Source organism: Xiphophorus hellerii, chromosome 20 (genome assembly GCF_003331165.1).
Source record: "Xiphophorus hellerii strain 12219 chromosome 20, Xiphophorus_hellerii-4.1, whole genome shotgun sequence".
Taxonomy (NCBI): Eukaryota; Metazoa; Chordata; class Actinopteri; order Cyprinodontiformes; family Poeciliidae; genus Xiphophorus; species Xiphophorus hellerii.
In genome coordinates, this window is record NC_045691.1 from 20,661,546 (window position 1) to 20,681,148 (window position 19,603).

General features: G+C 39.5%; 1 protein-coding gene across 2 annotated transcripts; it reads right to left on the minus strand.

The window, feature by feature from the left end:
* Positions 1-177: 177 nt before the first annotated feature.
* LOC116710534 (transmembrane protein 198-like) lies at positions 178-17,043 on the minus strand. 2 transcript variants are annotated; one of them, XM_032549629.1, is made up of 5 exons: positions 16,657-17,042; positions 3,819-4,071; positions 3,106-3,681; positions 1,700-1,848; positions 178-1,543 (listed from the first exon to the last, which is right to left on the minus strand). In XM_032549629.1, the coding sequence occupies exons 2-5, from the start codon at positions 3,970-3,972 to the stop codon at positions 1,394-1,396; spliced, it is 1,029 nt and encodes a 342-aa protein (XP_032405520.1). In that variant the 5' UTR covers positions 3,973-4,071; positions 16,657-17,042; the 3' UTR covers positions 178-1,393. The 2 variants fall into 2 exon arrangements, with proteins under 2 accessions (XP_032405520.1, XP_032405521.1); XM_032549630.1 differs by having other exon boundaries at positions 1,367-1,543; positions 1,771-1,848; positions 16,657-17,043.
* Positions 17,044-19,603: the final 2,560 nt, after the last annotated feature.

Sequence of the window (19,603 nt, forward strand, 5' to 3'; positions counted from 1 at the left end):
GATCAGTAATTCTGAACAATCAAGCCATTTATTCACCACATGCATGTTTCAGTGAATAACCCTTGTTGGATTAAAAACACTGTTTATGCAGTAATTTATTGCCAATACACTGGCACATATAAAGATGAAACAGAACATTATTTACATTCTGATGTGTAAATGTGATTTAATCTTCTCAAAACTTTGTGGATCAGTGTTTTCTGATATTTCAGTAAAATGTTAAACCAAATTCAAAAAAGAGAATGTGAACGTAGGAAAGGTCCAATATTTCCAACACTTTTCTTTTTTTTTATCATACCAACTTTTTGTATAATGTCTAAATATGATTTAAATGTCTAAAAAAACCACCTAAAGATCACAATCAGTCAATTTTTCTTGATCAGCTCAAATACTGAGGCATTTTGGATTTTTTACAATTTAATAAATGGATAAAGAAATACCACCGTGAAAAGATAATTTTTTCCAGTAAAATCTCTTTTCTGGATGGTAAATATCACCCCTAATTCACCACATTTTGCTGAGAAATAATTTCTTTTTAGTAAGTTAAGTGGAAAAGAACTGAACATATTTACATTTTAATGTTTTAAGTTAAACAAAACCAACAGCCGGTACCTTGATGCGTTTTTCACTGAACCTCAGATAAAGGTTAGGGAGTTCAGAATAGTTCAGATAAATATTAGGGGAAGTGCTGTGATGAATAAATGGGGATGTTTTTGCTGTTCATTTTATATTAAATTCAACAGTAGAACGTCTACTGAGGAACCTGCAGCACATGTTTTACAGAAACTAAAACACTAATTTGCTCAGACCTCAAAGACGTTTTGAAAATCAGCAGAAAAACAAAAGATTGGTGCATCTCTAAAAATAAAAGAAGTACATAAAATCAAACGCATTACTTCATCAAATCCTACAACCACCCAACTAGCATGTAAGACGTGTAATACTAAAACTCTTCATGGTAATGGCTAACTTCTGAAGTACAGTACACTAAATGCAGAGATACGTCTGTTTCTGAGGCTTCCAGTTGTTGCTGTGTATCAAATACACAATAAGTGGAAATGGGAGACCTTTTTCTGTTAGTATCGACTGGATACTGTTTCTCTGAGAAACACAGTGGTCATAGTGGTTTTAACACCATCAAAACAGAGTTCGATGCTTGTTATCCCTCAGTGGCATTCTGTTTGACACACAGGACTCACCGCAAAACAAACAAAAAAAAAAACAACAAAAAAAACACATCCTCGCTACCAGATCTACTTCACAGCAATTAGAGACGCTAGAGCAGTTGGCATGAGCTGCTCTGCGTGAGGAAGACCCCCTAACCAAAGGAATCTCCTGATGAAGGTACCTCCCACCAGGAATCAGGAAGTCCTGTCTTTTTGCTCTGCGTTGGTCAGACCCTGACGACTGGAGTCGTGGCTGTGAGGGGAACCATGGATCCGGTCTCGCAGTCCATGTCGACCATGGTCGGGTTGGTGGTGCCGAGGCTGCTAAGGGAAGTACCTGTTCCCATCTGCCGATCTCGCAGACTTTGCAGGTAGCTCTGAGAAGACGAACGGCAAACACAGAGAGACATGAGTTATGGACGGGAAGTAAGATAGAAAACATTACCCACTCAGAAAGACGTTTGCTCGTATTTAAAAAAAATAAGAATAGAAAAGAAGTCACTACAGCACACGCCTTGTTGGGAGACACTGACCGGTGCCAGTAGATCCCCAGCGTAACGTTTCACTGGGGTGGCTTTACGGCGGTATGTGCCTTCCTGCCCACCTGCCTGCTGTCGCTTCTTGGCGTCCTTCTCTCGAATCCGCATCAGCTGAACCCGCTTCTGTCTCCGGCTGATGACAACTGCAAAAGGAAGGGCAATTTGAAACCGGCCTTTGGAAACTGATCGTGTCTGTGAAACGCTGACCAAAACATCGATCATGAATACTTTCAGCAAACTGTCTGACTTTAAGCAAACAGGCAGCATTTTGAAGGAATAATTTAGATTTCTGACAAGAGATTTTTGCTCTGGCCTGAAATTAGCTTATTCTTTAGAGATCCTTCAATATCTTGTTAAGACAATAAGTCATGTGATAAAATTCTCATTCTTTACTTGGATATTAAATAAGTTTTAATCTCAGGGTTTCTAGTGCGAAGAGAGCTTGTGAGTTTAGCAGAAAAAGTTTTGTGTTATCAAAATATTTCTGTTTGAGGTTTTGAGCAACATCTAAAAAGTGTCAACTGAAAAAATGTCTGCAATTTGTCAAGTGTGAAAAATGTAACTTTAAAGTGTTTCATGAAAGAACATGACAGATTTTCTTTTTTTTATTGTAAATCTATCTAGTAACATTGTAGACAAACTCAAGTGTTGAACTGTCCCAAAAACAGTGTGATCTAAAAATCCTTCACTTCTCTAAAACTCGACTTTCAGCTCTCGGTCTACTGGATTCAACTATCTACAAATTAAATGTTTCTTCTTCAGTCAGAAGATGAACACTTAAAGTGTAACTAAACCCAAATCAACTATTTTTGTTGATAAAACTACCTAAATAGGTTATTTAGAGTCCTATCTTATGTTACTTTGCAAATGTTGACATTTTCATGTTCATTTTTTAGTGCTGCGATATTTGACCTAAAACTGTCTCGCTGGTTGTAGCGGTACAGCTCGGTACAACTTTGTCGGGTATTAAACCATCTAACTCAGACACACGCCCCCGCTCAGTGGACAGCGAGGAGTTCGGATAATGAGCGTTGCCGTGGCGATCAATGCCTCAGCTTTGCAAATGTGATTTATGTGCAATGTGGACACGGAGTGGAATGGCTCTCCTCTGCTCTGACTATTGGTGAAGGTTTGCTGTCGAATGGCCGACTATCAGACTGACTGCAGTGGTGAGGAAGCGAAGGCGTTGTCGCCATAAAATCTATAACTACCCAGAAAAACAATCGCTAAACTTATCACCAATCGATTTAAAAAAAATAAAATACTAGAGGAGTCTGAAAAATCGGTAAATATAGCAACAAAGTGGATAGGGGAAGCACATAAACGTACCATGTAAAGTTAAAACAGAAACAGTTGTGATAATGTTAAATTTCCTAAGCCAAACCGTATGTTTTCCTTACCCTCAGTGTGTGAGAAGCTGTCACCCGTCATCTTCCACTGGATCAGTACTCCTATGAGGCTGAGGGCGGGCCAGATGCCCAGAATGACCCAGCTGTACCAGCACAGCGCCGGCCCGGGCGTGAGGCGCAAGCAGTCATATACGTGATTGGCAAGAGCCAACATCTCCACAAAGTAATCAGCGCACACGGTCATGATAGCAGCTCCGAACACGGCCGTGGAGAGCATGGTGAAGGCCTTCTGCCACTGCAGCGTCAGCACAGCAAACAGCATGCCGGTGCCCAGCAGCGTGCCCAGAGGCACCCAGAGCGTGGTCGGTGTGTAGAACTGGTGAGTGACCAGCAGGCCGGCCAGAGCCAGCAGGAGTCCCAGCAGCAGGCCGGTCATGAAGAGGCCGACGCTTCGCACCAGCATGGTGACCAGGCCGCACAGCAGGCCGATGCCGAGGCCGATGCCTGCGCTGGCCTCCACGCTCAGCTGAGTGTCCAGAATGTGCTCCTTGTGGCACAGCAGGAAGATGATGACCGAGCCGAACATGAGACCGGACAGGAACATGACGGCCTTGAAACAGCGGTAACCTAAAGCAGGAAACACACAAAAAACAGGAAATGAACAGAGCAACTAACAGTAATCCAAAGATATAACTTTAAATACTCCATGAACTGTGAAAAAAATAAATAAAATTCTGGTGTCCGTGAGGAAAAGAGGTCCTCACCAAAGAAACAGTAGATGATGCCAAAAAGGCAACACATGGAGCAGATGATGGTAGGGATGATGTCATATTTTCGCTCAATTTCCAAACTACAGGCGTTGACCTCGGCCACACCTGCCCCCCCGACCTCGGGGCTCAGCCCAGTGGGATCAGCCATTTTGGTTGGACGATGGACGCCTCGAGGTCGGCTGAACTTCAAGATTAAGGCAGACCTGCAGCTGCTGTTATCTAAGGTCCATCTGTACAGGATTGGTGACTGTAGGAGAAGAGAAAAATATTAGGACAAACCTAAAATCACCACATAAAGTATCAGATAACTGAGGTGGAGGGGGAAAGATTTTAAGCATTGTGTGCATTAGCATTCCTCCCTCTTATACAGTACATTTCCTCATGGAACCAGCTGCAGTTATAGCTGAAGGTGTTTTGGGGAAATTTTCAACCAGTTTTATTAATCCAAAAGCTGAGATTTTTGCCCACTCTTTGTTAGAAAATAAAAACATAAAAATTGATTCTGAACATGAACTTTCTTACACCTTTAGTCCATCATAATTGCGTCTGTATAGAGACTGTTAAGGTGAATCCCTGAAGGGTTTTGTGTTTCTTCCTTTGTTTCAAGATTGGTCCTGTATTTGCCACCATTCATCTTTCCATTAACTCCAAGGAGGTTTGATCTTCAAGACAAACATCCCCACATCATGATTCTACCACTACCATGTCTCATTGTGGGGATACTGTCTTCAGGGATAAGTACTGTGTTTTTAATTAAAGGAAAGAAAACTAAATTTAGTTTCACCTGAGTTTGCAGCACATTTTAGATTTTTTTAAAATACAAATTAAAACGACACTAAAACCTATCAGTCTACTGGTCTATATCACATAATCCCAATAAAAAGCGCTGGAGTTTATGCTTGTAAAGTAACGCATTCAGCATTCACAAGCTGCTTAATAGGCAAAGAGAGGGTACTGGTTCTTCTAGTCTATCAGGACGTTTTCCAAACTGGTCTGTAGGTACAGTTGCCATCATAACCACTAAAGTCCATCTGCTGACTCTGCAGTTTCTGCTGACTCTGCAGCATCTGCTGACTCTGCAGTTTCCTGTGAAGTGCTCGAGTCGTGAACTAAGAGTTCTTAGATTGATTTAATGAAGTAGCAAATGATCTGTAACATTGGCTTTTCAGTGAAAAATGTCTCCACCCCGTTTCCATCTCTGTCGTTTTGTTTTTCCTCTGTTTTCAATCGGTTATTCAGATTTTAAAAAAATAAACTGTGTCGTCAACTTAAAACACATCGCCCCTTGTTGGGTTAAAACTTGAACGAGCACATGCACAATATTCATATTTCTCTCCCACTTTAAAACGTTTTCTAGAACTTTTCCGTTTCTTCCTAGGATTTCTGTTTCAGAAGCCGTCCACCCTCTATTTGTCTTGAAAAATTATATGACATTTAAGCCGTTAGGTCTTCGGGGAGCCGCAGAGGGCTGAAGGCGTATGGGTGGACTGCTTCTTCTCTGCGAGGCTGCTGGCAGGACTGCTGTATGAGCTCACCGCAGCTGAGATCAGATTACAACTTATTCCCGTTGTCTACCTCAGACAAACACTCAGGAACAGGCAGTTCTGTCTTTTGAGCAAATATAACGCCCTGCTTCCTTCTTTATTGTCATACCTACTACCATGTTCTTCCTTACCTCAACGTTTTTAAGAGGAGAAATATGTTTGTTTGTTTATTAAAGCAAAAATGAGCCACTATTGTTTTGACATGTTTGCAGACATGAGGCTGTGTAATGTGAGTGTCCTGCCCAGGAATGACTTTAGTAGGAAAAAATTAGACCAGCGGAAAGTTTTCCTCTCCTCTTCAGTCACAGTTTTTCTACACCTATTCTCTTGAGATATTTATCTTTTACAGTAATTCATAAAAAGGAACAGATTATATGAATTTAACTTTTCCCTATAATACCAAAATAGAAAATACAATGTATTTAAAATGGCATGCACTGTTATCCAAACAGTTTTAATATGAGAAAAACAAAACGATGCAAATTAAAGAGCTTTATCAGTGAGGAAACAAATAGTTTTCTGGCAGGAAGAGGGTTTGGACTGTTGCCTTAAAGCAAGAAGAGCGTCTTTGTGACAACTGGAGGGTGTGTGTCATGTACATTTCAGGAAATTGAAAATAAACTCCAAATTTGTAACAGATGTGAATTCATGGTTGCAAGTAGAGACTCTGCAACCCCGAATCTGATTAGAGTTCAAAACAACAACTTTTGTTTCCTTCTTGTTTGGGCGGTACCGAGATCTGACTCTTCGTGTTTAAGAGGAGAAATACGTTCCTGCAAGTTTAAACTTGAACATGATTTGTGTAAAACTGAAATGTAACTGAAAGGAAATAAAAAGTTGACTAGTGTGAAATACATTCCTTTTGTGAGTAGATGTTAGTCTAGTACCTTTTCACCTAGCTGGCTTTTATCCAACTTAACGTGACATCTGGTATGGAAAACCTGATTGGTTTACATTTGAATAAACCTCGGCCCACCTGTCTTCTGATGATGAATAGAAACAGACCACACCTGTGTGTCACGCGAGACTTAAAACCTTAGATCAAACATAGCTAAATCTATACAACATACAAACGTACTAAGCCTCAATTCTATTTACTACTAAATGTTTTTACAGATTCAAACATACTAGATACTAACGAACTCCCACAAACCTGTTGCATTTCAAGAGCTAATTGGAGATTCACCAGTTTTCAACTTGATGGTCCCTGACCGATCAGAAACTCAAAATTCTACACTTTTTCCCCATCAGTGAATGCACCATGGTAAAAGTTACCATGTTGTACAGATGCAAAAAGTTGTTAGATTAGTGGAACACTGCCAGATTGGACCTGTAAGCACTTCCCTCGAGACTATTCTGACTTTTAAGATAGATGATCCCTTTAAAGTTTACCTTTGCTTCAGGCACACCACACTCATTACACTATATGATATTTATAAACAACAGACAGAAGAAGAACCAACTGAACTGTTTTTAGCCATGTACATTTTAAAACAAATGTTATGTGGGTCTAAATGTTAGGAAACGAAGAAGATCTTGAGGAATATCACATCCTGCAGTGTCTTAGAAGTTGGGTCTCATTTTTCACACACTCCTTTTTACGAATAGAGTGTGTTTACTGAAAACAATGCTGTGGAACACAGTGTTCTGATGTGCCACCGCCAGATACGTTATTTTTCTGTGATGCCAATATCTAGTTATTAATTTTTTTTTAAATCAAGAATGAGAAATTAAAATACACTGCTCTATGTGGTCCTCCAAGTGGTCTGCTAATTATTAGCCAATTTAGTCACAGAGTAGACGAAAATATAAGTTTTAATTTTGGTTTCAAGCATCTAGCATCCAGAGATGAGTAAAGCATCTGCATAGCTTAGCGTGAGATTGTAGTGATGTCTTTATTGGGTCACAAATGTCATATTTGAACCACAGCTACATTGATTCAATTTTTGGGGTGATCTATTTTTGTGTGTTAGATGCTTCAAAAGTCTTATTGTCCTATTGCATCATGTCTTCAAACACAGTAGAAATGCTGATACAAAATAGTGTGACTGGAGTATGACATACACCTCTAACTACTCCCTTTAAACCAGCTTGTAAGTGTTGCTTTGCTTGTGAAAACATCTAATTTGCTTCTATATTGCTGCTTTTACTGCATGCAGAAAGTTACAAAAGTTTGGATGTGAATGACAGGTTGAAACAAAATACGAACCCCTCCTTCCCAACAGCCAAAAACAACACTCATAAACCAGGTGAATCACTGGGGGTGAACATGTTTTAGTTTAAATTGCTAACAGTAATTAGCTCAACAACAAAAAAAACTTTTTTTCCTGACAACAGCTTGACTTCTCAGGCAAAACACAGACTTAAACTGTAATCCGTTGTTTCGTTTCACGTTGCATGTAACAGATTTAAAAGGTAATATTTGCTTCTTCCATCAGTAGAATGTCCACAAACTGCAATTAAATATGATTCCTTTTTAAAAGGTACAGCATTGGATAGACTGTCATTCAAGCTAAATGTTGTCCAATTTCAAGCCTGAGCCTAGTACAAAATAAAGATTACAAGAAAATTGTTGAATGATGCACACCGGGCTTTTTGTCCTTTCCCTGCTTGGAGTATAAAATGTGTTTTCAGTAAAAATATACAAATTATAACCAAGGTTTTTATTGATGTTCTATTACAGATCTTGGAGAAAACTAGCTAACTTGCACTGAATATTCTCTCGAGGCTCAGGCTCCATTATTCATCCTCAGTGGTTTGTGTGATTTTTGTGGGGCCTCACGAAAGTTTAGTTAGATAGTCCTGCTTCTTTTTTGGACCCCCCACTGCTGCCATTCACCAGTTCATTGAATTTGTATAGTCGGCATATATACAAAAAGCAAACAACTCGGGTTGTAGCAGTATCCCTGCTTCTCCCCGGCATCTTTATGTGCTCTCCTTTTTGAGTCTGCATGGTTTCCTCTCAGTGCCACTAGAGGTCACAGCATGGGCCTCAGAGTCTTTGTTTTGCCCCATAATGGCTCTATTCTCCCCCTGCAGCATTGACTTCCAAGCCTGCCTTGACATAAGACACCACTGTGATGAAGGGAGGTAACTTCAGACAGAGACATGGGAGTGTACTACTTCACACTGCTAATGCTGACTAAAACATTATTTTAACGTGAAACAAACTGTCAGAGGTGCAGATAAACAGAGCCTCAAGTTTGTTAATGCACATTTCAACCTGTTGACATGGAGCACCATCGAACTCTGGGCTGTTTGTACTTTTGGTTTTCCGAGTCAGGATTCCAACTTTAAGGAATCTATAAGACTTGTTTAGACTTGAAATTGAGAAATGACTACTTCTGAGTACAAATTGAGAAGTGTTTTGCAGCTGAGGTTTATAGCCCATGACATTTGCTGTCTGCGTTTTCCATTTGATTTATGTAGATTTCCAAAGGAGAAAACCGGTTCCACAACCAAAAACCTGGTTCTTGTGTTACTGCTTGAGCTTCTTCTTTCAAACCTGTTAGTATGACTTTTAATCTTCTTAATTAAAGTCAAAAAAGTCAGAATAAAAAGTCATGAATGCATAAGAATGACAAAATATCATTTTCTCTGTTAGCTTCCTGCTGATTACAGACATCTAATAAAGTTGGTAAACCAGATGTAGCTGCTTTATAACACAGCTATTCAGCCTAATCTATCTAATGCTGCGTGCAATGTTGTTTATAAACACTGTCAAGCCTTTAATATCTTCTAATGCTATTATTAGAGCTTACATACAGATAAGAGAACAGAAATGCAGGATAAAAGTTGTGCAAAGCAAATAAAAAAATACTGATTGTTTGAGAGAGCGTTTATAAGCTGAGATGAACAGTTTCTATGTATGAAGAAACACATACGGTGTCTTACTGCAGTGTGATCAGAAAATTACATCAGAACCTGCTTATCAAAACTGTCTGGAAAAATAACTGGATCTTAGTTTTGCTTCAACAAAATCATTTCAGAACTGACTCTAAGCACAGCATTTTTCTTTTCTTTTTTTACATTTTATATAAATGTTTTATGGTAAAGATTTTAACAATTTTTCACTGCAATCAGAAATAACAATAAAAAGTTGCTCGTCGCTATTTTCCGGTCCTAAAAGTGAAATTGGACTCAGGCAAAACAAACTTACCAGAAGAATAGATAAAAACAACATTTTCTGGTTTTAATGTCAAATGACTGGCTTGAACACTTGCATGTTAAATGTAAGTAAATACTAAACGCTTACAAATAATTAAGTCGCCACTCCTTTTTTTCACTGTGTGGAAAAAACAAGGCAGGCTGCAGAGGGACTGTAAGAAGATATTTTTTGCTGGCCTGAGATACCCTCTGGTAAAATTGTGAGCGGAGCAGGTTACAGCGCTCAGCTGCTGGGGAAGACGCAAAGCTGACTTCCAAGTTCTCCACATTGCTAATTTGGGTGTGTTTGATCAGGGCTTGGTCTTGTGTGGTCACAGCCGGGGGGGGAGATTCTGCAATTCCTCCACTTAAATGACAGCCAAGACCAGCTGAGAGGCCGGAAAACCTGCCGCGTCACGGATCGCTGTCCGGCATGCTGGCTTTAAAGATCCACCCAGGATCACACACACACACTTGTGGCTGTAAATCATGGCACCTTAGGAGCCGAACACAGCAACCAGCTGAGGGACCGGCCAGGTCTTGACAACCGTAACTACGGGTGCGAAGCCGAAAGGTCTCAGAGGGAATACAAAATGATGCAACAATGTGTTGTCTTCATCACAGCTCCTCATCACAATAGCATTTGCTCTAAACCATTTTGAGCGAGACATCAAATACCGAGCTTCCTGTCCCTCCACGGCAGGAAGTGCACGACCAAAAGAGGAAGTGGAACATCATGTTTCAGCAGGAACTTAATCCTGTGTTTGTGACAAGGAGCAGAAACAGAACAGAACGAGTTTGGTTATCACGCACGGAAAGCAAAACTCACAAAAGAGAACCAGGTGAAAGTGTAGCCGGTTAAATAAACACTTTTATCCGAGACTCAAGGAGAAAAGCGAGCGGCGTAATGACACAATAAAAATAAGCTTTTAATCTGCCCTGCAGGCTGATCTATAAGCGAAACCATTGTGTTGCAAGTGTGTAATGTGCATGGCTGCAACTGAGACGGGATTTTGCGCACAGCAGTTACTAAGATTTACGTCTGTTCAAACAGCTTGACTAAATAAATACAGTCAGCTGACTTTTACTTTTACCACTCATTTTTAATATGCTTTCGCTGAACTCAAACTCTGTTTTTGAGCCCATTGCAGTTAATCATCACTTACATGTGTCAAAAATAATTAATGTCCAATAATAAACTTATAAAAACTCCTCATTTATTGGCTTATTCACACTTTCTGCCTCCTGAAGAACTAAACACACTCCTGAACTTAATACCACGCTGAAACTAGAGAAGCACAGAGAATGTTGGCTTAGTCCAAGTATGGCTCTGCTTTTAAACCACTTGAGTTAAATATAGTGAAAAACGGTAATTTCATTCTGGGGAAACTTTATGTATCAATATCTGACACCCGATGAATCGTCTCGGATGTGTCTCCAGCTCTGAGGAATGTTCCACGCTTTTTCCACTCTACAAAACTAGCAGCCAATTGGACACATTTTTGATACCTACTTAATAGGGACAAACATCTTTGACAACCTGTGAAGCCTCTGCTAAAAATACTCCAGATTTATATATTTTCAAATGAGATTTGCATCTATATGCTCTCTGGGATTCTAGTCAAAAAGATGTTGACATATATGCTTCACTACATGGTGATTAATGACATCATAATTTATTTAAAAATTATATTTTTATTAATATTTTATGCCTTAAACAGGGACTGGGTCTGCAAATAAGATGGTAGCTGGTCTGCTGAAAGAAAAGTTGGCTATGTGACAATAACGTTTACCAGAAGAGCATTAAGGTTCTCTTTTAGTTTGATCAGAGATTGTCATCTCTCATGTTTCATTTATCAGAACCGTAATCAGTGGAAATATAGTGTAAACTAGATAGTATAAAGAAATCTTGATATTTGATATTACCACAATGATATTTATTGTGATTTCCCACATGTTCCTCACTTGAGTCTCCCAACACAAAGGTAAAGTAAATGAAACACTGTCTGGCACAGTTTTATTTACATTTTCCTATCAGTCACTCAACCTGTTGAGTTTATTTTTGAAGTTAAAAGAGCCAGAGACAAATGAAACATGAGTGGAAAACCCCTTAAACACCATGTCTCTGCCGCTGTGGTTTCTAGTACAGAAACACAACGGCTGGCAGGCAAGAAGGAAGCTATATGGAAAACTCTGTATATCCAGTCCACAAACCATGTATGCATCCTCTAAAATATTGTTCCTGGAAGTTGATGGAAGTTGCAGACATGTCAGAAAAATATAATTATGCAAAATATTCATATCAGTGTGGATTTAGGATTTCTTACAATTCTAACATTTCCACATATTGTCGTGTTAAGAGGAAAATTTTACTTTTTCCAAACATCTGTTAAATACGCTCTCTAATTAGTTGCCTTCTACCTTTGTGTACTTAGTTATGTCCACTCTGGATAAAAACTAAGCTTCAGTTTCTTCACTCCTGTTAAATCTGCAGAGGGACAAAAGCATGTTGTCGCATGACGCATGCTTATGTGTCATACGCAGCATATGCTCATTAACATGGTCATTTCCATCTGCAGATTGAGTTGCACTAAGTCAGAGCTGTAATTCAAATGTTATGGGTGGAGTGTGCAGCGTGTGGGGTAAGGAGGGGCCGTTCCATAATTCTCCATTAAGGTCTGTGGTGCAGAGGAACATTCAGCAGGCGACGTCCATATGTTAGTGAGAGCCTGACTGAGAGGCCTGGAGTACGATAGTGTGAGCTGTTGTTGAACAAGTTGGACGACGAACCCTGAAAGTAACCACAAATTATGCAGAAACGCCCCAGAGTGAGATGCTAGTAAAACAATGACAGAGAAATTTTATTATTCAGATATTATCGAGTACTTTGGAAAAGTCTTGAGTAAACTCTTTAAGCATTCCTCCCAACAAGCCACCTTTCGTGTCAACTTTTAAAGTGGAAAAGATGACTTTCAGTCAGATAATCGCTATCTGATTGAGATTGTTTTTTCCTCAGCACACACGCTATACGTCGGCGTGTTCTCGCGTGAAGGTATACTGATGTTCAAAAAAAAAATTACAATTTTCCAGCACATGGTTAAAGTCCATCTGATAAGATACATAAGGAAATAACCAGCAGAACCCTGGCTGTCATGTCAGTTCTTCCCCCTTCCCTACTTGTCACTGCCGACCAGCTGGCTGAACTACATTCCCCACTCTTGCAAGAAAGACAAATCAGACAGATTGGAAAAATTCCCGTCCATTGCGTGAGCTCCACCTTTTAAAGGCAACAACCATTGGCAATCTACAAGCAGTATGTTTGTTAAGCAGTCGGCTGACAACAGATACTCTGACTAATTACGAAAGTAAAGAGCATGACAGCAAAAACTGATGTAGATGTTAGTGACACACATGGTAAAGCTCAGGAAGAGTTGTGAGGACATGTTCATACTGATAACCGTAAATATTGTAAAGGTAATATTCAAGAACAAGAATAAGATCCTAATTTCTTGTTTTCCTAAACAAGAAATTGCAAAAGGATTGTTGCATTTCTGTTTAAATAAAATCAATCAGACTGTATCATGCATTTTTGTACTCAATTTATGTGTAAATACTAAGAGACTGTTGCTAAAGTATAGAGAAATTAAAGGTAAACATTTTGGCTATAGCATGTGTGTATTCTTTGCTGAAATACACTTATCTAGACTTAAGTTTTTTACTTTCTTCCATGTAGAAGGGGTTATTGTACAAGATCCCAAGAGCTCAATGTTTTACATACAAAGATACAAATGATTTAAAATGAAGAGTCAGATAAAAACAGAGCAGTGTTTCAGACCTCCAGAGTAGTGGCCATATATGTCAGCAGCAGCTCTGTCATTTAGCTCAGCCGTTTAGCTCTCTTTGTTAAATTCCACTCTGCAGTCACTGAACCTCCTACAGCAATCTCACAAACCTAGAATGTCATCCATGGCTTTTATTTTTCCTAGTCAGCCAGGCACCCTGTCATCTGAGCTATGTTTAAAGCGCCATAAGTAGTCCATAGTAGGATGTTTCAGAGTTACTGCAACCACTTTCGTTGTGGCTACTATTTGGACAATGAGGGTTTTCTTGCAGGACGGAGTCACCAGACTCGTCCATCTCTAATACAAACTTGTGTTGTTCTGCATTTCAGCTCTCCCAGATAGACTACCTCTGCTACAGCCACTCCATACTACAGATAGGGTGGAATCATAATCGAAACAATAAGGACAGAGTCAAAAGCAGTCCAACTTTGATCAGCCTCTGGCTCTCTGTGCCTCTTTTCCTGCCTACCCTTATTTTCCCCCCAGAGCTAGGAAGAGTTTCCTCTTTGGGTTTTCACAGGGATTAAACCATCTGGTGCAGGCTGTTAGAGGAGCTCTGCTCTGCACCGAGTGGCTGTAAGTACAGACTGTAAGCACCCCAGTAAAGAGAGGGCCTGAAGGTTGTCATCAGAGTCCCAAACCAAAAGGCAATCCCAAGCTTGATCACACAGTAAAACCAAAGGGCAGGGCTTTCTGGGAGCAACAGGGCTCATAAGTAGACATTATAAATGTTTCACAAAGGAGGGTGGAAGATATCTCATACTAGGCATGGCCTGGATAAGATTCTCTCAGGATGATACCCCCGAGCAAAGATTTCACGGCTTTATGGCTTCTATACAAAGCTAGTTTGTACTTTTAGAAGAATGGCTTTCTTTCCCTCCTTTAGTGTCCAAATCATAGCTGTTCATGTTTTTTACAACCAGACATATATATATATTTTTTTCAGAACAGTGGGTTTTGTAGTTCTTGTAAGCAAGAAAACACATATATCAGCCGATTAGCTTTAATTCGAGTATCTAACCAGCAGTGAACAGCAACAAGTGGTGGAGGGGAATAGACGATTCAGTCAGATGCTAACTTCAGCATTTTCACAGCATTTCACAGAAAGCAACGCACACCTAAAGCTGATGCACATTAGCATCATCAGGGAACGCAGATTAAAGAAAAAGAAGTAGATTATGTTAAAGTTTAATTTAATAAAATGAACTCAAATTAGTCTTTAGTAAAAGCTGAACAACCTTCGTCTTGTACGCTTGTGGCGTGTCCTCTTTGTTTTTGAGTATTTCAAGTCCAAAATACAGTTAGTACCCCACCTGAAGTCGATTTTCTGTCTGGAAAACTCAAAGCTCCTCAAGCAGCCCTGAATTTAGAACCCAACATTATCACTGTGCATAGATAATGGAGGGATAGCTGTTAGTATACACTTTTGCATTAGCACTTCTGTTTGCTTCTCATTGAACAAGTGGCGCAAGTAATGCTGTAAAATATTGATTTGTGAGCATGTACTTTTACTGCTTAACCACATGAAATTAAGAGAAATCCATTGTTTTCAGCTGGAAACCTGAACCAGCTCGCCGTGGGTGAAAAATGTAATTAATCGTCAAACTCTCACATGCTCTGCATAACAAGCCGGTACTAATTAGCATATAGTTCTGTGAAACCCTGATATGAACGCCTGTTTCAGTGCTTATGAATACAGCCTTTATTACTCTGGGTCATCACGTCTTAGTCCTCAAATGCTTTGCCTTAGTAAGGATAACGAGGGAACTCCTGTAGCTTCCAAGTTGTCACTGTTTGTGTTTTTCTCAGCAAAAAACACACATATTTTTGTTAAAAAGACAGGAACTAATCTTTAAGCAAGAAAATGAAAAGTAGCAGCCTTCATTTAGCCATCTGACAGGCAGTGTGCAGCAGTAGATTTAGGATGGTGCCTAGTTGTTACTCTCGTTGAAAGGGCTTATAGTCACTGTAAGGGCATAACAAGCTTTTGAAGTTTGAACCTCAAAAGTTAAAGGTAAAATTAAAGGTAAAAAGCTTACCTTTAATTAATTGAAGAAAACTCTAGTCTGGTATTTTCACTGGCATCTCATTGAAACATCCTTAAACCCTACTAAAAGTTTTAAGAAAGCAACTTTTAAAAGCCTTAGTATACAAGGTTTTCCCCAGAAAACTTGCTAAGCTCTGTGGTTGGGCGCTAGGGCAGTCATTCATCCAGCAGGCCTTTGTGTTTTTGAGTGTAAAAATGTTTAAAGTTGACAAGAAATATGAAAATATCATATGATAATTATGTACTATTGAAAGATTGGTAGAGAAATACCTGAACACCAACTATAAAATCTTTAAAAATGCAAACATTTTTAAAAGACTTAAATAAATAAGCAATGCTTAGCCTGGTGAGGGCACAAGTACAGCCTGGTGGCCTGCCAGGCTTATAATACACTGGTATGTCTTGACACCACAAACTGTTCTAATATATGCCTCTACCTGTGCGATAAACACCTGTTTCAGTGCTTAGCATCACAGCCCGTATTAGTCCGTGTCATCATAGATTTATAGTTGCAACCTTGAGCATTTTCCAAGACCTCAGTGTTTATATTTTTTGCAGCCGGACATATTTGTTGTTATAAAAATGCCAGAATTTTAGCCAGCTGACTGGCAGTGCACGGCTACATGGGGGTTTGCTGTTATTCTGTGACATCTTATGTAAAGAACTTGAAATTGCATGGACGTCTTAACAGAAACTTTTTTTAAAGCAGTTTTAAAAGCCTACTTTTTTAAAACCCTGCTATAGCTCACGGCTTCTGGTTAATTACACTAACTTGGCTGTATTTAAGTTAGCAATAATAAATAAAAGCACAAATCTGAATGAGATTTTGAGCGCTTTCTTGTCATTTTTGGACTCTTACACGTCCCGTTTATCTAAGCCAAGACTTACTAAGGCACATTTCTGTGGGACTTTGGTATGAACGCCTGGTTCAGTGCGTATGAATACGGTCTTTATTAGCTTGTCTCATCATGTCTTTGTCCTCAATGCCTGAAGGATAAGTTGAATTATGTGCTTGAAAAGAGAAACGTTTTATTGCAGCCATGGAGGCAGCCTGGCTACGTGCTCTGTAGCAAACATCTCCAGCTGTAGACTTTGGCACCAAGGAGTCGAGATCCGGGATAAAACATTGTCCAAACAAAACCGATCCAGGTTAATACACACAGGTGCTGGTAAAGTAGTTTAACTGACTGAAAACATCGAGATTTCCTAATACCGTCTTAAACTTTTCAGAAGAGCTAGCGCAAAAAACTCACCGATTCTCCAGCTGAAACTTCTCCTTGACAATCCGCTCAGGCAGGAAAAACTGCCCACCATTCAAAAACACAAAGACAGGGAAGCTAGCTACCGAGGAGAGCCGGGTTTCTCTCACTTTATCCCGAGGCTGTGTTCAAACTAGGAGACTTCCTCCAACACGAGCGGCATCGTTTTGTTCCTCTCCCTGCTTTATGCAAATCTGTTTTTCTCTCCCGCTCTCTCTCTCTCTCTCTCCCGCTCTCTCTCTCCCTCTCTCTCTCTCTCTCTCTCTCTCTCTCTCTTCTTCTGACGGCAGATGTGACGAAGGTCGGAGCCGCTTTCTGCTCATAACCGTTAAACTTTCCGTCTGGGACGCAACAGGAGTCCAGACCTGCCGCTCTGAAAGCAGGAAAAAATAAAATCTTAACACAGCTTCTTTTCTCCTCCCTTTTCTAAAATAAATAGCGCAACAAAAGAGAGAAAAGTTTTTTTTCCCTCCTCCTCCTGCCCCCCGCGCCTCGGGGTAATCTTCCCCTTCCTACCAGCATCCAGCCTCGGCAGTTGGACCGTTGAGGAGCCGGGGGGCTTTAGCCTGCAGGGCTAGCTGCCCCAACAGGCTACTGAAATCACTTTTCACCTCTTGTTGTATCTGAAGGGAACAATGGTGGACTGATTGGGTTGTCAGCTGCTAATTTAATTCAAGCCATTGTTCTCTGATTCAACTTTTAAATAGCGTTAAGTTAAGTTAGCCAGGGGCGGCCCAAGATTTTATGGGGCCTTAAACAGAATTTGATTTGAAGGGGGTCCTTTCACACAACTAAGAGAACAAAAATCAGCTTCTCAAGATTCATTATTCGCGGATTCATACATATTTTAAATAAGCGACAGAAAATGCAGTTTAGGTAGCTGAAATACTTAGGTGCAAATCTACTTGACACATTATTAGCTGGAAGCCCAATTCATCTTCCTTGACTACGATTGCCTGTACAGCCAAGACAGGAGTTATAGTGATCAACACGGCCATCTTGGGTTCCATCCCCAACCTTGAGACTTTTACTGCATGTCGTTCCCCCTTCTCTTTCTGCCCATTTCCTGTCTGGTGACTGTCAAAAAAAGGCCACAATTCTGCAAAAACATTTAAGAGAGGATGGATGAGTGATACAGATGTGTTACTCAAACATTTGCTAAACTGATTTGTGTCATAACTGTCATTGGGGCCCTAAGTCATTGTTTATTATGGCTTAGGATCACTCTGAGGAAGATTGCTTCGACTAGATGAATTTAAATACAGAGGATGACGCTGGGTTAGTAGCTTAACAATTACACTTTCTGATAATTAAGATCTCTGTCTTGGCAGGCTATAATCTGACAACAAAGACTAAAAAGATCCCAAACACAGTTTGGGTAATCAGCGTCTTATCTGTGTCTTTGAAGCTAACAGCTTTTCAAAACATTGATTTAATCAGTTAGATGGCATAGTGAGTGAAAGTTTGAAAACATCTAAGCTCTTAGTAGGATTCAATTGTCTTTAAAATGATTCATGAGCCTGCATTTTCGGGGAAAGCCATGTGCTTCGCCCCCATTTGTTCATTATGCAACAGCATTATGAACAAATGACGGCATTTGGCAATCAGCACTCTTTTAATAAGGGCCTCATTTATAAAACTCACTTCAGTCAGTCTCAATAAGAGTCACGTTGGGTCAATAATACAGGATTTGGAATTCAAAGCTGGACATTTTAATCAATGCTATTTTATTATGTTGTGTATTAAAGCTTGTCTTTTGATGGGTGCGGTGAGTAAAAAGCTGCAGACAGGACCCCCTACAGATTGCACTGGTCCGATCAGAAATGAACTGCAGCTGAAAGGATTGGCTGTAGAAGCACTTTTCCTTCGCAGCGTCTGCCAGACTCACAGGAGGTGGTTGTTCGAGTTCACAAACAACCTCATGAAGGTACCTGATGAATAAAACCTAACAGCGTGGCTCCTTCGCTCAGCATATGCATGAAGTTAGTATATTATCTAATCTTAAATGTTAAATATGTGATTGCACAATATCATTACTTAATGAGTTTTGGACAGTATTCAGCAGTTTATGGTATATTTTTATGAGATAAATCAATAATGCTGTTTCTCCTTATAACTTTAACACCTAATGATTCAGTAATAAACAGTTACAAAGGAGCTATAAAAGGCTTTTCAAAAGCTGAGTTATAATTACTATTTGGCAAGAAAATGTGTGTTTTAGTCCTGTCTAATCATTTAAACAATGCTCTATACCTGCCAATGTATAGTTTATTAAGTATTAACCATTCACATAAGTAGTTAATTAACTATTTAAAAGTGGATATGCAAATTCCTTTAACTGTATTTTACTTTGGATTTATTAGTAAACAAAATCTCTTATTACAGTATTCAAGAAAATATTACTCCCATATAATTTTCTAATCTTCATTTTTAAGAGATAAGTTCCTCATGCTAAGCAGTTCAGTATTAATTAGATTGCTGCGTCTGTCAGAAACCAGACAGATGGAAAGTATGAGCGTGACTTTAAGGTGTGTTTCAACATGAAACTCTTTACGAAATCCAAGACAGTAAAGGGAAATTTCCATTCCTATTCTGGAGAAGGCAAATTATTGTTTAGTAATAAATTCTCTACCTGTTAAATGAAAAACCTGGCACGGTTCCCTGAGAACTAACCCAAGGCAACGTGGCATTTCTATGTGGCCTAGTTCATGTAACCTCTGCTTTGACTTGAAATAACAAGTGCCTTCCAGTGTTTTGCTGCCCACATGTAAAATCACTTTAACTGCAACATTATGATTGATTTCTCAACAGTTTTTTAATGGACTCCTGTAAAGGCTAATGGTCTAAAATTGCTCAAAAGAAACCAAACAAACAAAAACATTTAGTTTGTAATGTCCTCTTTATCCCTCAAACATTTTCTTACAACTACAATAATTGTTTT